The following is a 17,679-nucleotide window of genomic DNA, read 5'->3' on the forward strand; positions in this document are numbered from 1 at the left end:
AGTGAATCAAAGAACTCATGCATGTAATCAGTGACTAGGGATCGATCAATCGGATGCAACCGAGCCATACAAAAAGAATTGGAAAAGGGATGACGCAAGAGTAGCGGAAGGTGACTTAGCAACATCAGTCATTTCCTATAGAAAGGAAGGAAAGGATCTCTCTTCTGTCTAGACGAAAGATCTCATTTTTGCTACCGCTCTCCCTCTTATGAGTCTCTGTCAGCCGTTGTTTAGTAGCTTTCAACGTGAGTTCAGTCATTCTCTTATATACTGAAAAGTACGAACTGACTTAAAGCACGAACATGAAGGAAAGGCTGAATTCGAAACATCTTGAATCGGATTCTCTCTTCTCAGAGAGCTTGAGAGTGAAATGAGTGGGCCGGCCAAAGAAGACCACTATGGAAGTGAAAGGGGAGGGCAAGAGCGGTTCGAAGACCATAGCCCGATGTGGGTACATTGGCGTCATCGTCGTATGAAATTCACGCACAAAGGGCGCCGCATCACTCTCAATGGCATTCAAGATAATCCTTCCTGCCGTCCAATCTCTGTCCGTAAGCTGCAAGGATTGCTGAAACGGGGTGCTGTTAGCCAGTGTGTGCAAGTGCGTCAGATTCACCAGGAGCATGATCTGCAAGCAATTACTCTGGATGCTGATCCTGCAGAGCAGACACCTCCAGCTGTTCAAGAACTACTACAGGAGTTTGATGCTTTGTTCCGGGAGCCAAAGGAATTATCCCCTCGTCGTGCCTGTGACCACCAAATTCCGTTGGTGCCAGGTGCAGTGCCAGTCAATGTCCGGCCATATAGATATGCACCCCACCAGAAAACAGAGATTGAGAAGCAAATCTGTGAGATGATGAACAATGGCATTATTCGTCGCATCACGAGCCCCTTCGCTTCTCCAGTGCTCTTGGTTCGTAAGAAGGATGGATCCTGGCGCTTTTGAAATATCCTATGCCAGTCGCGGGTTGTCCCAAGCTCAACGTAGGTTCGCAAGAGAAAAAGAGGGGGGTACCTTGTCTATCGGTCGAAGAAGGCAACAAACAAGTGGAAGCAACCGATGCTTTGGTCATTCTACTCCTTGATGCCAGTTTGTGCTTGCTGTCATGCTGGCAAAAGCGGGGGTTTCGGCCGGCTTTACCTACTATTGGATTTGAACCAATGACTCTCGCCATATGAAAGCGATACTCTAACCGCTGAGTCAAGTAGGTCAAGCTGAGTCAAGTCAGAGAAAATCGAAAAAAAGAGAAAGCCAACGAAAGCGCAACCAGAGTTCTCCACGGGGTGGAGCGCTAATAAAGAGAAAGCGTTATCGCTATACGAAATGAAGCAGCGGCTAGCACACTAAGATAAACCACTTGGTTTAAAAAACTACTTAGTGGCGTGTGATTTCAACACTATTCCAGAGGTATATGACAAAAATGGTGGGAGAGACCTCTATGTTCCTCAGCTTAAATCATTCTATGATTGTTTACAATTCTGTCATCTATTTTACATGAGGGCTAGAGGGTGGTCTTGGAGCAAGAAAAGTGTTGAGTCCAGGCGCATTATGGTACGACTGAGACTGAGTTGGGCAGGAGCAAGCGGTTGGATTGGCCTAACTCTTCAAGACCAAAGATACTCGGCTTCCTCTTCATCAAGTCACGAAATTCGACCCTTAGTTAGCAGCACCAAAACTAGAGCAGGCCCAAGACAAGCAAGAACAGTCAGTCAGCACCGATCAGGCAGGAAGCAGACAGTAAGCTAAGGATACTGGAAGAAGGTGGTCGCTCAGCCAAAGCCCTAGTTCAACCAGAACAGTAGGGAAAGCGGTAGAGGCCGCTCCGTAGCTTTGGTCGTCGCACTCTAATCCGCTTTAAAAGAAGCAGCTATTCTATTGCTTGGCTATAAAGCCTATAAGTAAGAACTCTGGGGAAGGAATCCGATCTGCAGATGAAGCAGAAGCAGGCAAAAGGCGAGCGCACAGCGAGGAATGTTCCATACTAGATCGACTCAACATTACCGAATCTACTCTGAGACTCTCTTCTCTTCATGGTTGGCTGTAAAAAAAGAGTCTCTTTAGTCCCCAACTCTATGGATTTTACTTTTTGGCTCAACACCCTGCTCTCGACGTTTGCTCGGGACGGGAGGCTATGAAATAGTTGAAAGCAGATGCAACATTAAAGAAAGTCAATCCAGTAGCCTTAAGTCGTACCGAACACTATGTCCTAATAGTAAGGGATTTCTTTCAACCCGGTGGTAAGCCGGTGGTACCCGGGGAAAACGTTGCCCGAAGGAAGGGACTAAACCCATCTGTTCAAGTAGTAGCCAAGTAGTACCGAAGGAGTATCTCCGAGTTAAGGAGTACCGAAGGGAAGGAAGAAAAACCAAGTGAAAGAAAGAGATCGCAATGGTCTAAGATATAGTCAGTGAACAATAACTCAGATCTGATGTCGGATCGAAACAAAAATGCAAAAAGACAACACAAACATAAAAGATCGAACTCTAATTTAGTTACTGAGTGAGATGTTTTGCTACCTACAAAAGGTTGGTTCTTCCCCTACAAACCCTACCCCTCCAAGGCAGTACTCTTCATCGGCAAATCCGAATGTCTTGATCCGAGTTGAGACCCACCTACAGAAATTGATCCATCAACGGCTTTTTCTATAGTGGCAGGAAGTCTCCAACTCTTCGATATGCGCTAGCTAGGTAATCCCTTTACTTAATCTGATATGGCATCTCTTGCTACCAGGAAGGAACTGAACTGGCTTTCCCGGAAAGAATGGATTGCGACCCTTGGAGAGCTAATGGTACTGGACTGATAGCGCACTGATTGAACCGACCCCGGACGTACCACTGGGGAACCTGTGGCTGGAGAGAATCTCTCGCGATGGAGAAATGTCAAATGGGAAGCTCTATGGAGGCACACATCGTGTCGTTCATCATCGTAATGGGACTGACTCGCTCGGGAACAGGCACAGGATTGAGGAACTTTCTGGCGTAACACACCTGTAATGGGGCAATCTGACTAGCTGGTCAAAACCCTTTCCGCAGTGTTTAAGTGGTGCTGGAAGGAATCAAGAGGGGAGGAGGAAAGTTGTACCAGGTGGAAGGAGAAGAGCTGATTGCTACTAAATCAGAACAAGCTTAGTTCTGCATGATGGCTCAATAGTGCATGGTCAACTCAGTAAACCTAACATCTCTGATCTCTGATCCAATTTCAACCCTACTGAACTCTTAAGAGTAGGTGTTTCAAGAACCTAAGTCCTTACAAAAAAAAGAATCCATGATCACTATATACCCCCGAAGGTACTGAGCCCAAACATCTGAAGCCATACGGATACTCACATCTGCAAAAGGCTGAGATTGAGAATTGAGGAATTGCTGAAGAATTCACGGATACAATCCTCTACTAGCCCCTTTGCTTCACATGTGCTGTTAGTGAAGAAGAAGGATGGGACATGGAGGATGTGCATTGAAACCAGGCAGCTGAATGCCAGTACAGTAAAGAAGAAATACCCAATTCCGGCACATAGATGCCCTATTGGATGAGTGGTGCTAAATATTACAGCAAGATTGACTTAAGATCTGGCTATCATCAGATCAGGATGAGAGAGGAAGACAAGCCCAAAACTTCATTCAAAACCCTGTAACTATGAATTCAATGTGATGCGGGCTTACAAATGCTCCTGCAACGTTTCAAGCACTCATGAATGATGTGTTCAAGCCCAGAAGATTTGTGTTGGTTTGATGATATACTTCTTGACAGTAAAACACTGAAGGAGCATCAACAGCACTTGCAGCTAACACTTTTTCTGCGGAATCAGCTACATGCTAAGATGAGCAAGTGTGAGTTTTGACTTTCAACGGCGGAATATTAGGGGTAAAATGGAAAATAAGGTGGCAGATGCATTTACTAGGAGAAAGGCCGGAACATCTGTCCAGCTGGTCCAAGGTGTGCAAACCGCTTTGTGAAGGCCGACTGAGAATGAGGGACCTAGTTGTGTATTTCGAAGCCTTCTAGGCAAAGCTGCTTTGGCGTGCACTGAAAGGGCGTCTTCCTTTCCTATATTATACCAGAGGTGAGTGCATAATCTGGTGTAGAACGGAGGGGATATCCTAAGTTGATGTGCACAAGTGCTTGCTCTGATTGAAGTCGATTGCCTCAACCAATTTCTTAGTACATCAACACAAGAAGTGGCGAATTGGGGATGGTACTACCTCAGTGAAACTGTGGGAAGATGGGTAGGTGGGGCCTCTCAACCAAGACATCGCGGTTGGCGAGTGGGGACTCTACTGAATTCTAGCATGGGTGTGGTAGATTACTGACATGAAGCCGGACCTCTATGAGTGCTCTACATGGCCGGATCAAAGCTATTCTAAAAACTGGATCCATTGGAGTGGGAAGTACTCAAGATGTAGAAGAGGACTCAAGCAGGTTTGGTCCTCTTTCTCTGATGTGTTCTTAGAACCCACTACCCTCCCTCCTAAAAGACCATGTGACCATCGGATTCACCTCACGATAGTCAACCAGTGAATCAAAGGCCTTATAGGTATTCACACCACCGGATGAAATTGAAGCCATAATCCAGGAGTTACTCTAGAATGGTACTCTACAACCTAGTTCATGCCTCACCGGCTCTTCTTTACAAGAAGAAAGAAGGTTCGTGGCGCTTATGGATTATAGGCAACTCAATGCGCAAACCGTAAAAAAGAAATACCCGATACCGGTCATTGATGATCTTCTGGATGAGCTACACGGTTATACTGTGTACTCAACAATCGTTTTATCTATTCCCACATCGATTCACCAATCCTGGAACTCGTTATGGATAGAAGGTCCATAGAAGTGAAAGTAGGACGACGGGAGAAAAGAGTAAGGAGTACCGAAAAAGAAGATTTTGGACTTTCTGCCCACGAAGAAATAGTAGCATTTGAAACTGGAAAGATTGACTTTGGATAGTAAATCCCCAAGGAAGGGCTATAATCCAAACAAAGGAGGAGCTAGCGGACAGTTTGAATTTCAACGATTAGGGAGGGGAATGAAACACTTGTCTTTCACAATCAATTCTTTCTTTTTTTATGTTTAGGACACGCGAAGCGAGAGCGAAACTCGCTATGAGAAGACTCGGCAAGAGAGGTTTGAACAAGAGGAACTGCCGTCTAGTTGAGTTTGATCATTCTCTCTTTCTATCTCTCTTTCTTTCAAGAGCTGAATAAGGGCATATCCGAAAAGGAGAGAGAAATCGGACTTTCTTCTTTACCCCCCTCATTATTCAAGACGTGAATATAAAGTGTATTGTACTCCCTTGGATCTTTTCCGGGATCTTTACTTGTTGTTGATCAAGGAAGCTAGAAGGAAGATGGGTGGTAGGGTGAATGGACATTCGTATCCTCTCCGACTCGTCTGTTAGGAGAGTAGCGACCAAAAAGAAATCATTATACAGGATAACTGCTGTAGAGATAAAATGTAGGAAGGAGAAAGTTGGTTTCAATGAGTCATGTGAATTGTAGAAGAAATAGGTAAACAAGGCGGGTTAATATATATACATTGAAAAGCAAGGGGATAAATTGAACGAAATGAAGAGCAATCGTGAATCCTATTTTGTATACTATAAGAAAAAGGCACTGAAAACTTGGAAACGGAAGATGTTGTAACTGATATGGGTAGTCACACATTAGGCAAAATGGTGTAGTGGTTGGGCCAGGTAGCTTCTTCTTTTGAACAGCATTTCATTCTGTTTTGGATGCTTTCTACTATGTTTCAAGTGATCAAAGAAGAGTTTATTTCCCACTACTCATATCACATCTTATGTGTTGATGCAAGCTGACTAAATCAATAAGATGGTATTCGTATTTGATTAGACAAGATGGTATTCTTCTTTATTCCGGAGCACAACAATCCGGATCTCTATCTTATAGCTTATCCTTCCTATTCTGTATGTATTACGGTCATGTCAAGTCAATGGTCTGTCTGCCCTGCAACCGGTCTTGAATGGCTTCAGTGAATTGTTTGCTGAGCCTACAGAGTGACCTCCTAGGAGGACAATAGACCACAAAATACCCTTACTACCAGGCACTAAACCTGTCAATCATTAGAGAAGGGACAGAGTTCAAGATAAGACTATCTTTCCTGTTTGGTAGAGAGAGTACCGGGTATTCCGATGGTTAAAGATTCAAGTCTTAGTGGCAAAGGGGGACAGCTTTGGCCTGCAACCGTTTCCACTTTACGGCCCACAACTTGTGTTCTTCGGTATTAATTTGGTTTCTGTTTGTTTGGCTTGTCTCGTGCACCACCTGAATTGAATCATAGTAATGGGACTTTGGTAATCCAGTGATGAAGTCAATGCTGATAATGGACCATGCTTCATCAGGAATGGGTAGAGGATCGAAGAGGCCAGGGAGTTTTTAATGTTGTACCTTAGCTTGCTGACAGATTTGACACTTGTTGACAAAAGATTCCACTGATTGAAAGATTCATGTCCAAGCAAATAGTGCCTTGACGCGGTGATAAGTAGCAGTAATGCCAGAGTGGGCACCAATACCACTGGCATGAAGTGCTTGCAAGATGTTTTTTTCATTTAGAAGTTTGCACCAACCCATACTCTTCCTCTATATCGAATTACCCCATTATGCAATGAATATTTGCTATTCTTGTGAGTGCTCAGGACTGCCAATTCAGATAGTAAATTCTGGGTGAATGTGTCTTTGCTGTACCCTGCAACAATATCAGTGAGCCATTGTGGTTGACAGGAAGTAATGGCATTGAGTTCATCTGGCTCATGTAATCTAGATAGTGGTGCATCAGCTGCCCTATTCTCTGAGCCTTTTATTGGATGGTATATTGTAATCCCATGAGCTTGAGGAAAGGAAAGCTTTGTGCTGCATTGGTGTTTTAAGTCTTTGAGCAGTCAAATGAGCTAAGCTCCTGTGAATGAAACGCCGGTCCTGCTAAGCCCAAACTCTAATGTGCTTGACATGGAAGTGGGCCACTCTTTCACTGTGAGGATCTTCTTTTAGTCTGTAGCCACCCCTTGCCCACTAATGACATGACCCAGGTATTCTATCTGTGGTTGAGCAAATGAACATTTATTCAACTTCACATATAGTTGATTCTGCTTCAGAAGGTCAAATACTTGCTGCAAATGGGTGACATGATCTTGCAAGGATTTGCTGTAGATTAAGATGTCATCAACAAAAACAAGTACACAAACCGTAGTCAGCTCAGCCAGAATTGTGTTCATAGCACTCTGGAGGGTGGGTGGTGCATTTGTGAGCCCAAATAGCCTAAAATTCATAGTGACGTGGGTCTTGAATGCCGTTTTGTATTCGTCTGCTTCATGTAATCTTATCTGATGGTAACCAGCTCTCAGATCCAGCTTAGTAAACCAAACAGCACAAGATAACTCATCCAACAATTCTTCAACTACACGCATTGGGTATTTTATTAGACGAATCCATCTTATTTCCTTATTTCTCTGTTTTGGTAGCAGGAGAAGTAGTTTGTTCAGCCCGGACTTCAAAGTAGTCTCCCCCGTTGACCTTCTTTTTTAGATAGAATCCTCAATGAGTGGAAAGGACTCCTAGACTTGCTCCACAGTACTATACCATACAGAGCCGCGCCCTTGTGATATGATAAGAAGAAAAGGGGCCAGGCCACCCTCTTTTCTTTTCCGCACCAAGCCTTCTTGTAAAATCGGGTGTATAGCTCAGTTGGTAGAGCATTGGGCTTTTAACCTAATGGTCGCAGGTTCAAGTCCTGCTATACCCAAAACAAAACAAAACCACTCGTGTATTTGTAAGGATGCATAGTAGCCTTCAAAGAGCACTCTTTGGCCTTGAGAAAAGCCCCTTTCTCATCAACATCTCAACTTCGCTCGTTGTTTGAGGTAAGTATAAAGGAGATTAGACTGGCTCGGTCATTGATAGGCCGGCCTTCTCCTTATTCATTGGATAGGGCGCGAGGGAAAGTCATGTCAAGCACTAGTTAGGTGGGGTGGGACGCACCAAAGCAACGTTCGTTGCACTAGCGCCTTATCTTTTGAAGCTAAACAGAGGCTCGAAAGATAGAGTACGTCCAAAGTCGTTGGCTGCCTTTTTGTAGTGCGCAAGTCAGAGTGAACTTCTTCTTCTGTTCTGCGAATCTACTAACGAGAACTGCCGTACAGTCCTATCTTTTTTTAAGAAAGATCATAGATGAACGTTTCGTTTTGTTACCTAAGTAGTTGAGCAATTCATTCCAAGGTAAACAAAGAGGTATTTCCTTTTCTCGTTCAGTCCTTCTCTCCTTCCATCCCAGTAGGCCTATTCATGATTTTTTGCTATCCATCTTGATCAAATAGAAGAAGGGGAAATTCAGACTAGGCCAAACACCTCAAAAAGTGAAAAAAAGATAAAACAACTTTTTTATTGTCAAGTAGTAAACCATAGTTCTCATCCTAGGAAACCATATCGATCATCGGTTCAGAGCTCCCAACTACGAAGCTCTTTTCTAGAGCGAGTCAACAATTCGTGGATCCATGGTTTGGATGAAGCTATGTACCCGGGTAGAGATGATTTGTCTCAAAGATGTTCCGCTCATCCAAGAATCTAAAACTTCATCTACATAAACTCATAAATAGCCCTTTCCTTTCTTTTCTTGACTTAAAAAGGTAATCAATCCTTTCTTTTCATCTTTTATCAAGTCTTCCTCTTCCTGATTGAGTCAATCAGGGATAGAAATTCGGATCAACTATGAGGAGTAGGGCTGCTGGGCAAGTGAATTTCCTAGGCATTTCCAATAAGTTCAGTGAAGTGAGGGCGAAGCCTTTTTTGAGAGGGAAAATACACTCCAAATGATATTCCATAATGGAAGGAATGAGTGGAAGATTTACTGGAAGAAAAAAATACGATACTTTTCTAGTCGTAGGTAGGGCTACCTATCTAGTTTCGTGCTTCGGGCGTACCAGATTCAATAGGCTAGGTTATAGCTGACAGATTTCTTTAAGAACTAGCCGCCTATAAGCCTCGCTAGTAGTATTCCTGCCCAGTGCCGGAGTAGTGACTCACAAGGTAAGTTCTCCTCGATGCATTTCCAACACTCTCTTTTTCTACGTACACTTTTGATTCCTCAGTAGGTAGGGACAACGTTCGAGATCTCATCCGACCGTCTATTTCTCACTGATTGGGAGATTGGATTGGAATCCGAGGAGAACTGATTGGATGTCATGGAACGAATGGGGCACTACGTTGGTTACCCACTGCTAGCCTAGCGGAGATTTCTCTATTTGTTGAAAGTGGAAAGGAGTCATATTTGAATCGGAAAGTTGGGCTCGTTCACTCACACCTTTCTTTGATTATCGGTGACTTGGCTTCTTGCTCAAGTAAGCACCTGGCATACCAATTCATTATCCTTGGGGCTCGGCTCGCTCCTTCCTATCTACGTTATTCTTTCTTTGTTACTCTCGTAATGACGTTCCGAAAGAAATCAAGGTTACCAGGTCACAGCTCTGATTCTTCTTCCCTTATAGAACCTTCTCGCAAGAAATCAGTGGAAGTGGGTCCGCCCCTACAACTCATCAAATCTGCCTTCTTTTCTGTTCTGCGCTGTACATATTCTCAAGTTATGAGAAAGAATGGATTTGGATGCAATTTGGAATTAACAAAATAAACGAATGAAGAATATTTTTACCTCTGATAAGCAGTCAAAGCATTTGAACTGCTCAATGAACAATAAAGAAAGAGCTAAGGTAAAAAAAGTATATGTGTTACTAATAGTAAACCAATTTTATTTGGAGTTTGCTTTCAGCTGAACATGTTATAACTACAAATGAGGTGAGGCTTGATTAGGTGGCTTTGCAAGAACTAGGGAGGAACACAAGTTATGTACTTTAGGCTAAACATATGAATTTAGAAGATCAACTTTTCCAATTGGACATAAACAAAAGCAACCAATATATATATATATAAACTTCCATAATATTTTCTCTATGGTGAAGTAATTTCATCGATAACCACTAAACGATTAAGTAGCGATGTATGCAAAGCTAGACAACGAGCATTTCATAATACACTCGTTCTGCATATCTTTAGGATAAAAGATAAAACTGCGAAAAATCCATTTTCCTAAATAAAAAGATCAAGAAATCTATTTTGTATGGTTCTTATTTCATTGAAAACGTTTCCATGAGACTTTCTTTCATTGAAGAAGTCCATGACTTGTTCTAGGTGATATGAGGTTGAACAGGCTTTAGAAAAAATGCAAAGAAGGGTACATGAGGGTGGAATAAAAATCAAAAAGATGACCCCTTCTTTCTTCCTGAGCATTACCGATAAATATTCATTCTTTATACGTTAGGTTGGGTTTCAGATGTATATCATTTATTATATGAAACCAAAAAGAAGAAATGACAAGAAAGTTGTATATAGATGGAGGAATAAATTATGATGTGGAAAACAAGGCAGGGGTTCAAATCCTGTCATCCCTACCTATTACTTCTCCTATGGGCAGTAACGAGGGATCAATTGAGATCGATTCAAATTGGACAAAATTCAGAGTTTCATTTTTCTATATGCATGCGGTACAAAAATCATCCTTTTCTTTACTGCTTTATCTCCCGGAAAGCGCTCTTAGTTCAGTTCGGTAGAACGTGTGTCTCCAAAACCCAATGTCGTAGGTTCAAATCCTACAGAGCGTGATTCTGTTCTTGTTATGTCGAATCCAAAAAAAGAACTTATATAAATATAAGAAAATGAGACAGTAATGAGGTCCATATCGTCATCGTAATAAAAAGAAAGATCTGCAAGCATTCTTTATGGGAGTCGGGGCTTTCTGATTTGAAGTTGCTGGAAAAGGACCTCTGTGATCGGTTGATCATTAGTCATTTTTTAAGGTAAGTAGGCAGGGGTGTCTTGATTGAAACCGAACTTCAATTCCACCCAGCTCAGATTCTATGCAGGAGTGGGGAAGACCTGTTTATATTTTTATTGAGAATTCCATTTCTTCCTGCCGCACCCCAATTCTTTCCCAGCAGTTGCAAATTGATATGAGATCTTGAACCCAGGGTGCTCCTATGTTCTAGGCAGAGGCATTGATGCGGGCTATTAGAATAAGGTGGTAAGGTCCAGGCATCTTCAAACCCCACATATGCCCTCTTTGATCTAGTAAGGGGAATGAAAGAAACAGGAATGTTGCACAGTAAAGTGTCAGCACTCATCCCCAAACTCCATCGGCCCCGCAATAGAAAGAGTTTACTTTGGTGCCGGAGAGCCGAAACCGCTAACCGAAACAAGACATATTCACTTTGACCACAGCCACCCGCACTTGCCTACCCGACTGGCTATTTTAGCTATTCTCTCTTCAACCTTCCTCTAACCTAAAATAGTCGTACCGCTCCCCCTTTAGAGATAGATTTCTTTATTCTCTAAGCTAGCTAAACGCCCGAAACATAATAAGCTAAGCCTTCGTCGATTTAGCCAAAGCAGGCCTGGAGAAAATAATGGGAGTCGGTGTCCCTTAAACGCCTTGTTTCCTCTTCTTTACGGTGGCTTCTTCTTAAATGAAAGAAGATCTCTGCTGCGCTTATGCCTTCAAACCCGAAAACAGTGGTTATTACGACACCAGGTGAAATAGCTGCTTTTTCTCCTCTTCCTCCCCTCGACCTATTGAAGTTGTGCTCACCCGCAGCCCTAAGCCCTACAGTTCCTTCGCTTACCGCCTAATCTTAATCTATTGCCCTGCCTCCAAGAGAAGAAATGGCACCAACCGATACAATGGCAGCTAGTTCCAGGGAAGCTGCTTCAATGGAAGTTGGATTGCCTAGTTGCTTTTGAGTTCGATTTGAACTAGTTTCCAAGCTTTTTTTCATCCATGCCTATAAGTATAATTATCTTTTCCAATCCGAGTGTTCCATCGGACTTACTCCATTTGCTTCTAGGGATAGATAGGGCTGGAGTCGTCAGTGCTAGAATGAAATGTGAATGAGAGCATAGATTGATTGTCTCACTGCATGTACGTATAGTAACCGGTTAATAATACTAAGGGTCCCTAATACTAATCTCGACATGAGAGGAACGTGTCCTCTCGGCCTTAATATATACTAACAAATATGGTTTTTTCACTCAGACATGAGAGGTGAGATCGATTATATGATGGAGACAGATGGAGGAGCAGAAAGTGAGAGATTGTGGCGTGAAGCACATGTTAGGTGTACAACTCTTGAGACGGATGCATCGAGGTGCCGGCCTGTGAGAACGCTCGTCATAGCATTGCGCCATAATTTTGTGACGGGTCTTTCGTTTTATAAATAGGAGTTTTTGGGTCTAGTTTACCGGTCCGTCAATAAATGCGTAAGAAAAGTGAAATAGTTGATGTGATGGATGTGCCCGGTATCGATCAATGAAACATCGGCTCGACGCAGGATTTCAATAGAACGAAAAACATCGTAAGTAGTAGAGGGATAGGTACTTATTATGTGCAACCTTTGCAACCCTAAGGCCAGACAGGTTGATCCGATGGGTGTCGCCCAATCATGCGCGTACCTCCTGTTCACTATGGTGTTGTTTGGATAACTAGTATTTAGGATAAGTTTTAGCAATACCAGTTTTATGAGGATTTTTAGGAAAACCAGTTTTAGGTTGTTGGTTTGGTAAAACTGATTTGTAGAGTACTTTGTTTGGGCTTAAAAACCTCAAATATGGCTACTAGGTTGGCTGGGGGTAAGTATTAAATGGATCTTCATGTCACAACCAAATGTCCTTCCTCTGAATCTTCTTTGGTGCTTTCATACACGTACATACAATCTCTTGTTCACAAGCTGTAGCGCTGCCGATGCGGTCGTTAACCCCAGACAGCCTGGTCGACGAGCCTATGCACGTCGTTGCACGATCCGTCCTTAATCATCGGCGCGACGGTCGACGGCGGAGGTCAGGAGCCGTCGGTCGCAAAACCGTTGCATGCCGGTGAGCAGCTCGAGCCGAGAGGCAACATGATGAGGTTGTACACGTCCGCTCCAGCGAGCAAGCTGGAGCAGATGTAGTGCGGGCACGATTAACGTAGCAGGAAGAGCCGGCACATGGCGCGGCGGGCGGAAGGCCGCCATGAACCCGGTGAGCGCAGAGCCAAAGTCATAGAGCTGAGCGCCCATGGCCACCTCGAGGAACACCTTGGAGGCCTTGACGTCGCCGTACATCCCTGCCTCCATGCGCATTGTTGCACCGTGCGCCACTCCGTCGAGGTGCTCATCCAGGGCTTCGGGAAGCAATACTACTCACCTTAGACGAGCTAATCGGCGGCGATGTGTGGCTAGGAGCCTAGGATACCAGCAGCAAGTAGCAGGAACAAAGGGGCGGGTGTCGTGGAATTGCCACGACGGATGTCCTCGAACTAGGACTTAGTCGTGGAGTCATCGCAACCAGGAAGCTTGAAGGAGTTAAGTGGGACAAGGAACACGAGGGTTTATACTGGTTCAGCCCCTTATGGTGAAGGTAAAAGCCTACGTCCAGTTTGAGGTGGTATTGATTAGGATTTCGATGACTAGGGAGCGAGACCGCTATGCCTGGTTCTCGATGAGATCTTGCTTGTCCCTAAACCGATGTCGGGTCGTCCCTTTATATAGGGAGGCTGACGCCCAGCAGCTCTCAGAGTCCCGGCCGGCTCATGAGAGTGTCCAGCTTGGACTCTCAACTATTCTTGCCTTACACTACAAGTTCTACCATGATAATGATTGTAACTACGGACCTTAAGCCATATCCGGGTCTTAAGCCCATCTTTGGCCCACCGTCTTCAAGCTTGGCGCCGGGCTTCTGGTAATGACCATATGAGTAACCCGGCCCCTCCTGGCGGGTGACTCTAAGGTCTATATCCTCAACATTAGGCCCCAGATTGATTTGAGCCAGCTCATGTCAATCTTCGATCCTTTCGACAGAAAGTCTCCGGCTTACAATTGTGTGAAAGCCATAACCCGGCGTGACGTCATCCTCTGGACTCCGGGTAATCCGCCGTGACGTCATCTTCCATTAAGCCCGTTTTCTTTTTACTCCGCCAGATCCGCAACGGATCTTATCTTTACTGTCATCCCGGAAATCGAGGCGTTTCGGGGGGAGATAGCCACGCCGTGGTCTCCTTGATTCTCGCGCCCACTTATGAGCTCGCCCTTATAAATAGGCCGGCCCGACGGGCCTTCAGCCACTCTTCTTCCTCCTCGCGCCACTGTTCCTCTGCTCGAGCTCGAACTCCACCGCCGCCGCCGCGCCCCCGGTCTTCGTCAACCTTGGCCGCTGCATCACCCTTACTCGGTCCAGACAAACGGCGGCGACCCCCGCACCTCTTCAGCACTGGTAAGTCCTCACTACCCCGTAGAATAGATCTGCAGTAGGGTTCATCCGTGTTCGTCCGTGTTCGTCACCGTCGCCCACAAGCTCCGGTAGTTCTCATTGTTACTGCCCCTGTTTGATCTTAGCCTTATATAGAACCACTACAGTAGATGTTTTAGCATCCATTTCACACGCAAGTAGACCCCTCCTTCACTGCATAAAGGCCTCATTCGAGCTCAAGAACTCCCCTGCGTCTGCTTTTAGGTCTAGAAATTTTCTTTTTACCCGACCATTTTGATCCAAAATATTTACCGCAAAGTGTGAAACCTGTTTTCACCACACTTAGTAAAAAACTGCACTCATTGAGTCATGACGGTTTATATTTCCGGCTTAAAGAAACCACGCCCCGTAGAATCTTCCGACTCAAAAGGAAACCATGCGCCATAGAATTTTCCGGCTCATCTGTGATAAGGCCATAGACAAATTGAATTACTCTTGACATCTTTTCCGCGGCTTAGATAACTCAATGTACTCAGATATATATCATTAGGCCCCTCTGTAAGCCACCACTTAACACTGAACTATAACTTTCCTCCGGCTTATATTTAAACCGGACGTTTCCTTTTATCATAGGCTGTCGACTTTCACCATGCCTCCCAAAGCTCCTAAGGCCTCCATCACTTGCAATTGGATGAGGTCCAACGTCACCAATGAGACCTTAGCGGATTTTGTCAAGTTAGGCCACCTGCCCAAGAAGGATTTCATGTCCTACCGTGCCCCTGACCCGTCAGAGGAGAGACCACAACCAAAGGACGGAGAGGTGGTCATTTTTGCGGATCACATGAGCCGGGGCTTCGCACCGCCCGGCTCAAAGTTTTTCAGAGACGTTCTGAATTTCTTCGATCTGCGGCTTCAAGACATAGGACCCAACTCAGTGTCCAATATCTGCAATTTCCAAGTGTTCTGCGAGGTTTACCTTGGAGAAGAACCCAGTCTACTGCTCTTCAGAGAGCTTTTCTATTTAAACCGCCAGAACGAGTGCGCCAACGGGCCAAGTTTGGAGCTAGGCGACATCTCCATCCAGCGGCGCAGGGACTGCCTTTTTCCTTACGCAGAGCCGCCGAGCCACCCCAATGACTAGAATCTGATGTGGTTTTACTGCCAAGACACATCGCTGGCTGATGAGAGTCCGTTGCCCGGCTTTCGCCCCTCGCGTCTGGAGCCGACTCACCCATTGTCAGACAAGCTGACTCAAGCAGAGCGCCAGCCTCTGCTCCCCACCATCAACAAGATCAAGGCTCTCCTGGGCAATGGTCTGAACGGAATCGATCTGGTCCGGGTCTAGATCTCGTGGCGGGTGATCCCATTGAGCCGCCGCCCCGGCTTAATGTGTGAGTACACGGGCCGAAAGGATGACCCCCAGAGACACAGCCGCAACGATCTTCCTGAAGATGTTGCAGAGGAGATGACCAAGGCTCCCTTGAACGAGAGCCTGGCAGACTACGGAAGGACCGGCCTAGCCCCCTTCTGCAAGACCAACCCAGCCCCAGTGGTAAGCCGCTGATCTGAACATCTTATCTGCATATAGCTTTCATCTGAATCGTTTTAAGAAATCATCATTGTATTTTTCAGGCTGATGATAAGTTCTGGCGGGTCAAATACGACCATGAGGCGGCCAAGAAGGCCAGAAAGGCGAAGAAAACTGCCAAGAAAGCCGCCCCTCACAAAAAAGGTAATAGGCCTACTGCTTCAGAGCTGATGCAACTAAGCGACAACTCCGAGTCAGAGGTAACCCCTGAGCCTGTAAGTCCTTGTTGTACTTTGTTCTTTACTTCTGTCCGCCTTATCAATACTTGTTCATCAATAGGACGACACCGGAGCGAGTAACCCGGTGGTTGAAGAGGTAACGACATTTTCCTCCGACTCGGAGCCCTTGCCAAGGCTGAAAATCCGAAGGGTAACCCGGAAAGTAAGCTTTTCACATCCTTTAGCTTATCAAGACCCTCAATTTATTTTGAAGCAACAGGTGCATGAGAGCCGGCGGCACACTCGGACCGACAAAAGCACCGACCTCTCCTCCGGGTTACCTGACGCATCGAGGAAACGCCGGACTGAGGTGATCTTAAAATTGTACCCTTTTCATCCTTTGGCAGGTGTTATACGTCAACCGCTCAACTCTTCTGACTCAAATTACCAGGAAACTTCCCCCTCTTCTGGCGACTCTATGCAGTCAAGCCTGCCGGCTTTCAAGACCGTGCCCGGGTAATGATAACCATCTCATATTGTACTTTTGTCTTTACTTACACCATTGCGCTTAACCTTTCCGTCCTTCCAGTGCCCAGGCCAAGCTCACCAAGAGGGCGAAGAAATCCAAGCCGGTCGATGAGCCGGACTTGCCTGAGCCGGAGGCAGCCGCTCAAGAACCGCCGGCTGCCTCTGCTCTTGAGGCTGCTGCCCCAACCAACAAGCCCGCAACAGAAGCTTCTGTTAACCCGGAGGCCTCCAGCTCGGCTCAACCAGTAGATGACCCGGACGTGGTAATTACCCGGATGGAGTTTGTTGAGCTGGGGAGACCTACCGCGCTGGCCAAGTGCTCCGCCAAAGGGGAGCTGCTAGAGTCCCGCCGGGTTAACCTGGACCTCACTGACTACTCCAATTTGAACATTGGAGAGATCGTCTCCAGCTTCGTCAGCCAAGTGCACAAGAGCCGGGACGCAGAGATTGCCATGGTGACCCAGATCCAGCAGAAATCTGAGGTATTATTTTTCTGTCCTCTTACTTACTGCATAGTTACCTCTACCATGCTAGCCCCCAAGTCGACGACTTATGATTGAATATGTTGTAGGCTTAGGTTCCGGCTTACCCAATTGAACCGGCAATTTGTAGATAGAAACGTTCAATATGCATTAGCCCCCAAGTGCCAAGTGTCTTTGCTTGGAAAACGCTTGGGACTTTACATTTGTATAGTAACTGTTCACGCCATAACCCGGAAATTTATGCAGGCTGCTGGCAAGAAACTAGAAGCTGACCTCGCTGATCTCAAGAACCGGCTGAAGATGCAAGAGATGGAGACCCGGAAGGCAAATGCCAAATTTGTGTCCAGCATCGCCGCGCAAGAGAAGCTGAAGACGGAGTTTGACGCTGAACGGAAAGCCTGGGCCGAAGAGAAGGCCGCGCTGGTGAACCGGGCCGAACAGGCGGAGAAGGCCCTATCAGAAAAGACGGCCGAACTCTCCGTCTTAAAGCACCAAGTGTCCCAGATGGTGGCCGCAATCTTCGGTAAGTCATCTCACCGGCTTTCATCAAGTTGTAGAATCTTTATATCTCATAGTTCATCCTTGTCGGCGACTTATCTGATTCTGTTAAACAGGTCCCAGAAGCGCCAACCTCAACCGGAGTGTGGTAACC

General features: G+C 45.5%; 1 protein-coding gene and 2 non-coding genes across 3 annotated transcripts; 2 read left to right on the top strand and 1 right to left on the bottom strand.

Moving 5' to 3' along the window:
* The first annotated feature begins 7,677 nt into the window (after positions 1–7,677).
* TRNAK-UUU (transfer RNA lysine (anticodon UUU)) lies at positions 7,678–7,750 on the top strand. Its single transcript has one exon. It is a non-coding gene; the product is annotated as a tRNA-Lys (tRNA).
* A 2,831-nt stretch (positions 7,751–10,581) lies between these two features.
* TRNAW-CCA (transfer RNA tryptophan (anticodon CCA)) lies at positions 10,582–10,655 on the top strand. Its single transcript has one exon. It is a non-coding gene; the product is annotated as a tRNA-Trp (tRNA).
* A 2,196-nt stretch (positions 10,656–12,851) lies between these two features.
* On the bottom strand, positions 12,852–13,166 carry LOC141025895 (uncharacterized). The gene has a single exon (XM_073501828.1). It carries the CDS (start codon positions 13,164–13,166, stop codon positions 12,852–12,854), a length of 315 nt encoding a protein of 104 aa, XP_073357929.1.
* Between the last annotated feature and the right edge of the window lie 4,513 nt (positions 13,167–17,679).

Source organism: Aegilops tauschii, chromosome 6, assembly GCF_002575655.3.
Source record: "Aegilops tauschii subsp. strangulata cultivar AL8/78 chromosome 6, Aet v6.0, whole genome shotgun sequence".
NCBI lineage: Eukaryota > Viridiplantae > Streptophyta > Magnoliopsida > Poales > Poaceae > Aegilops > Aegilops tauschii.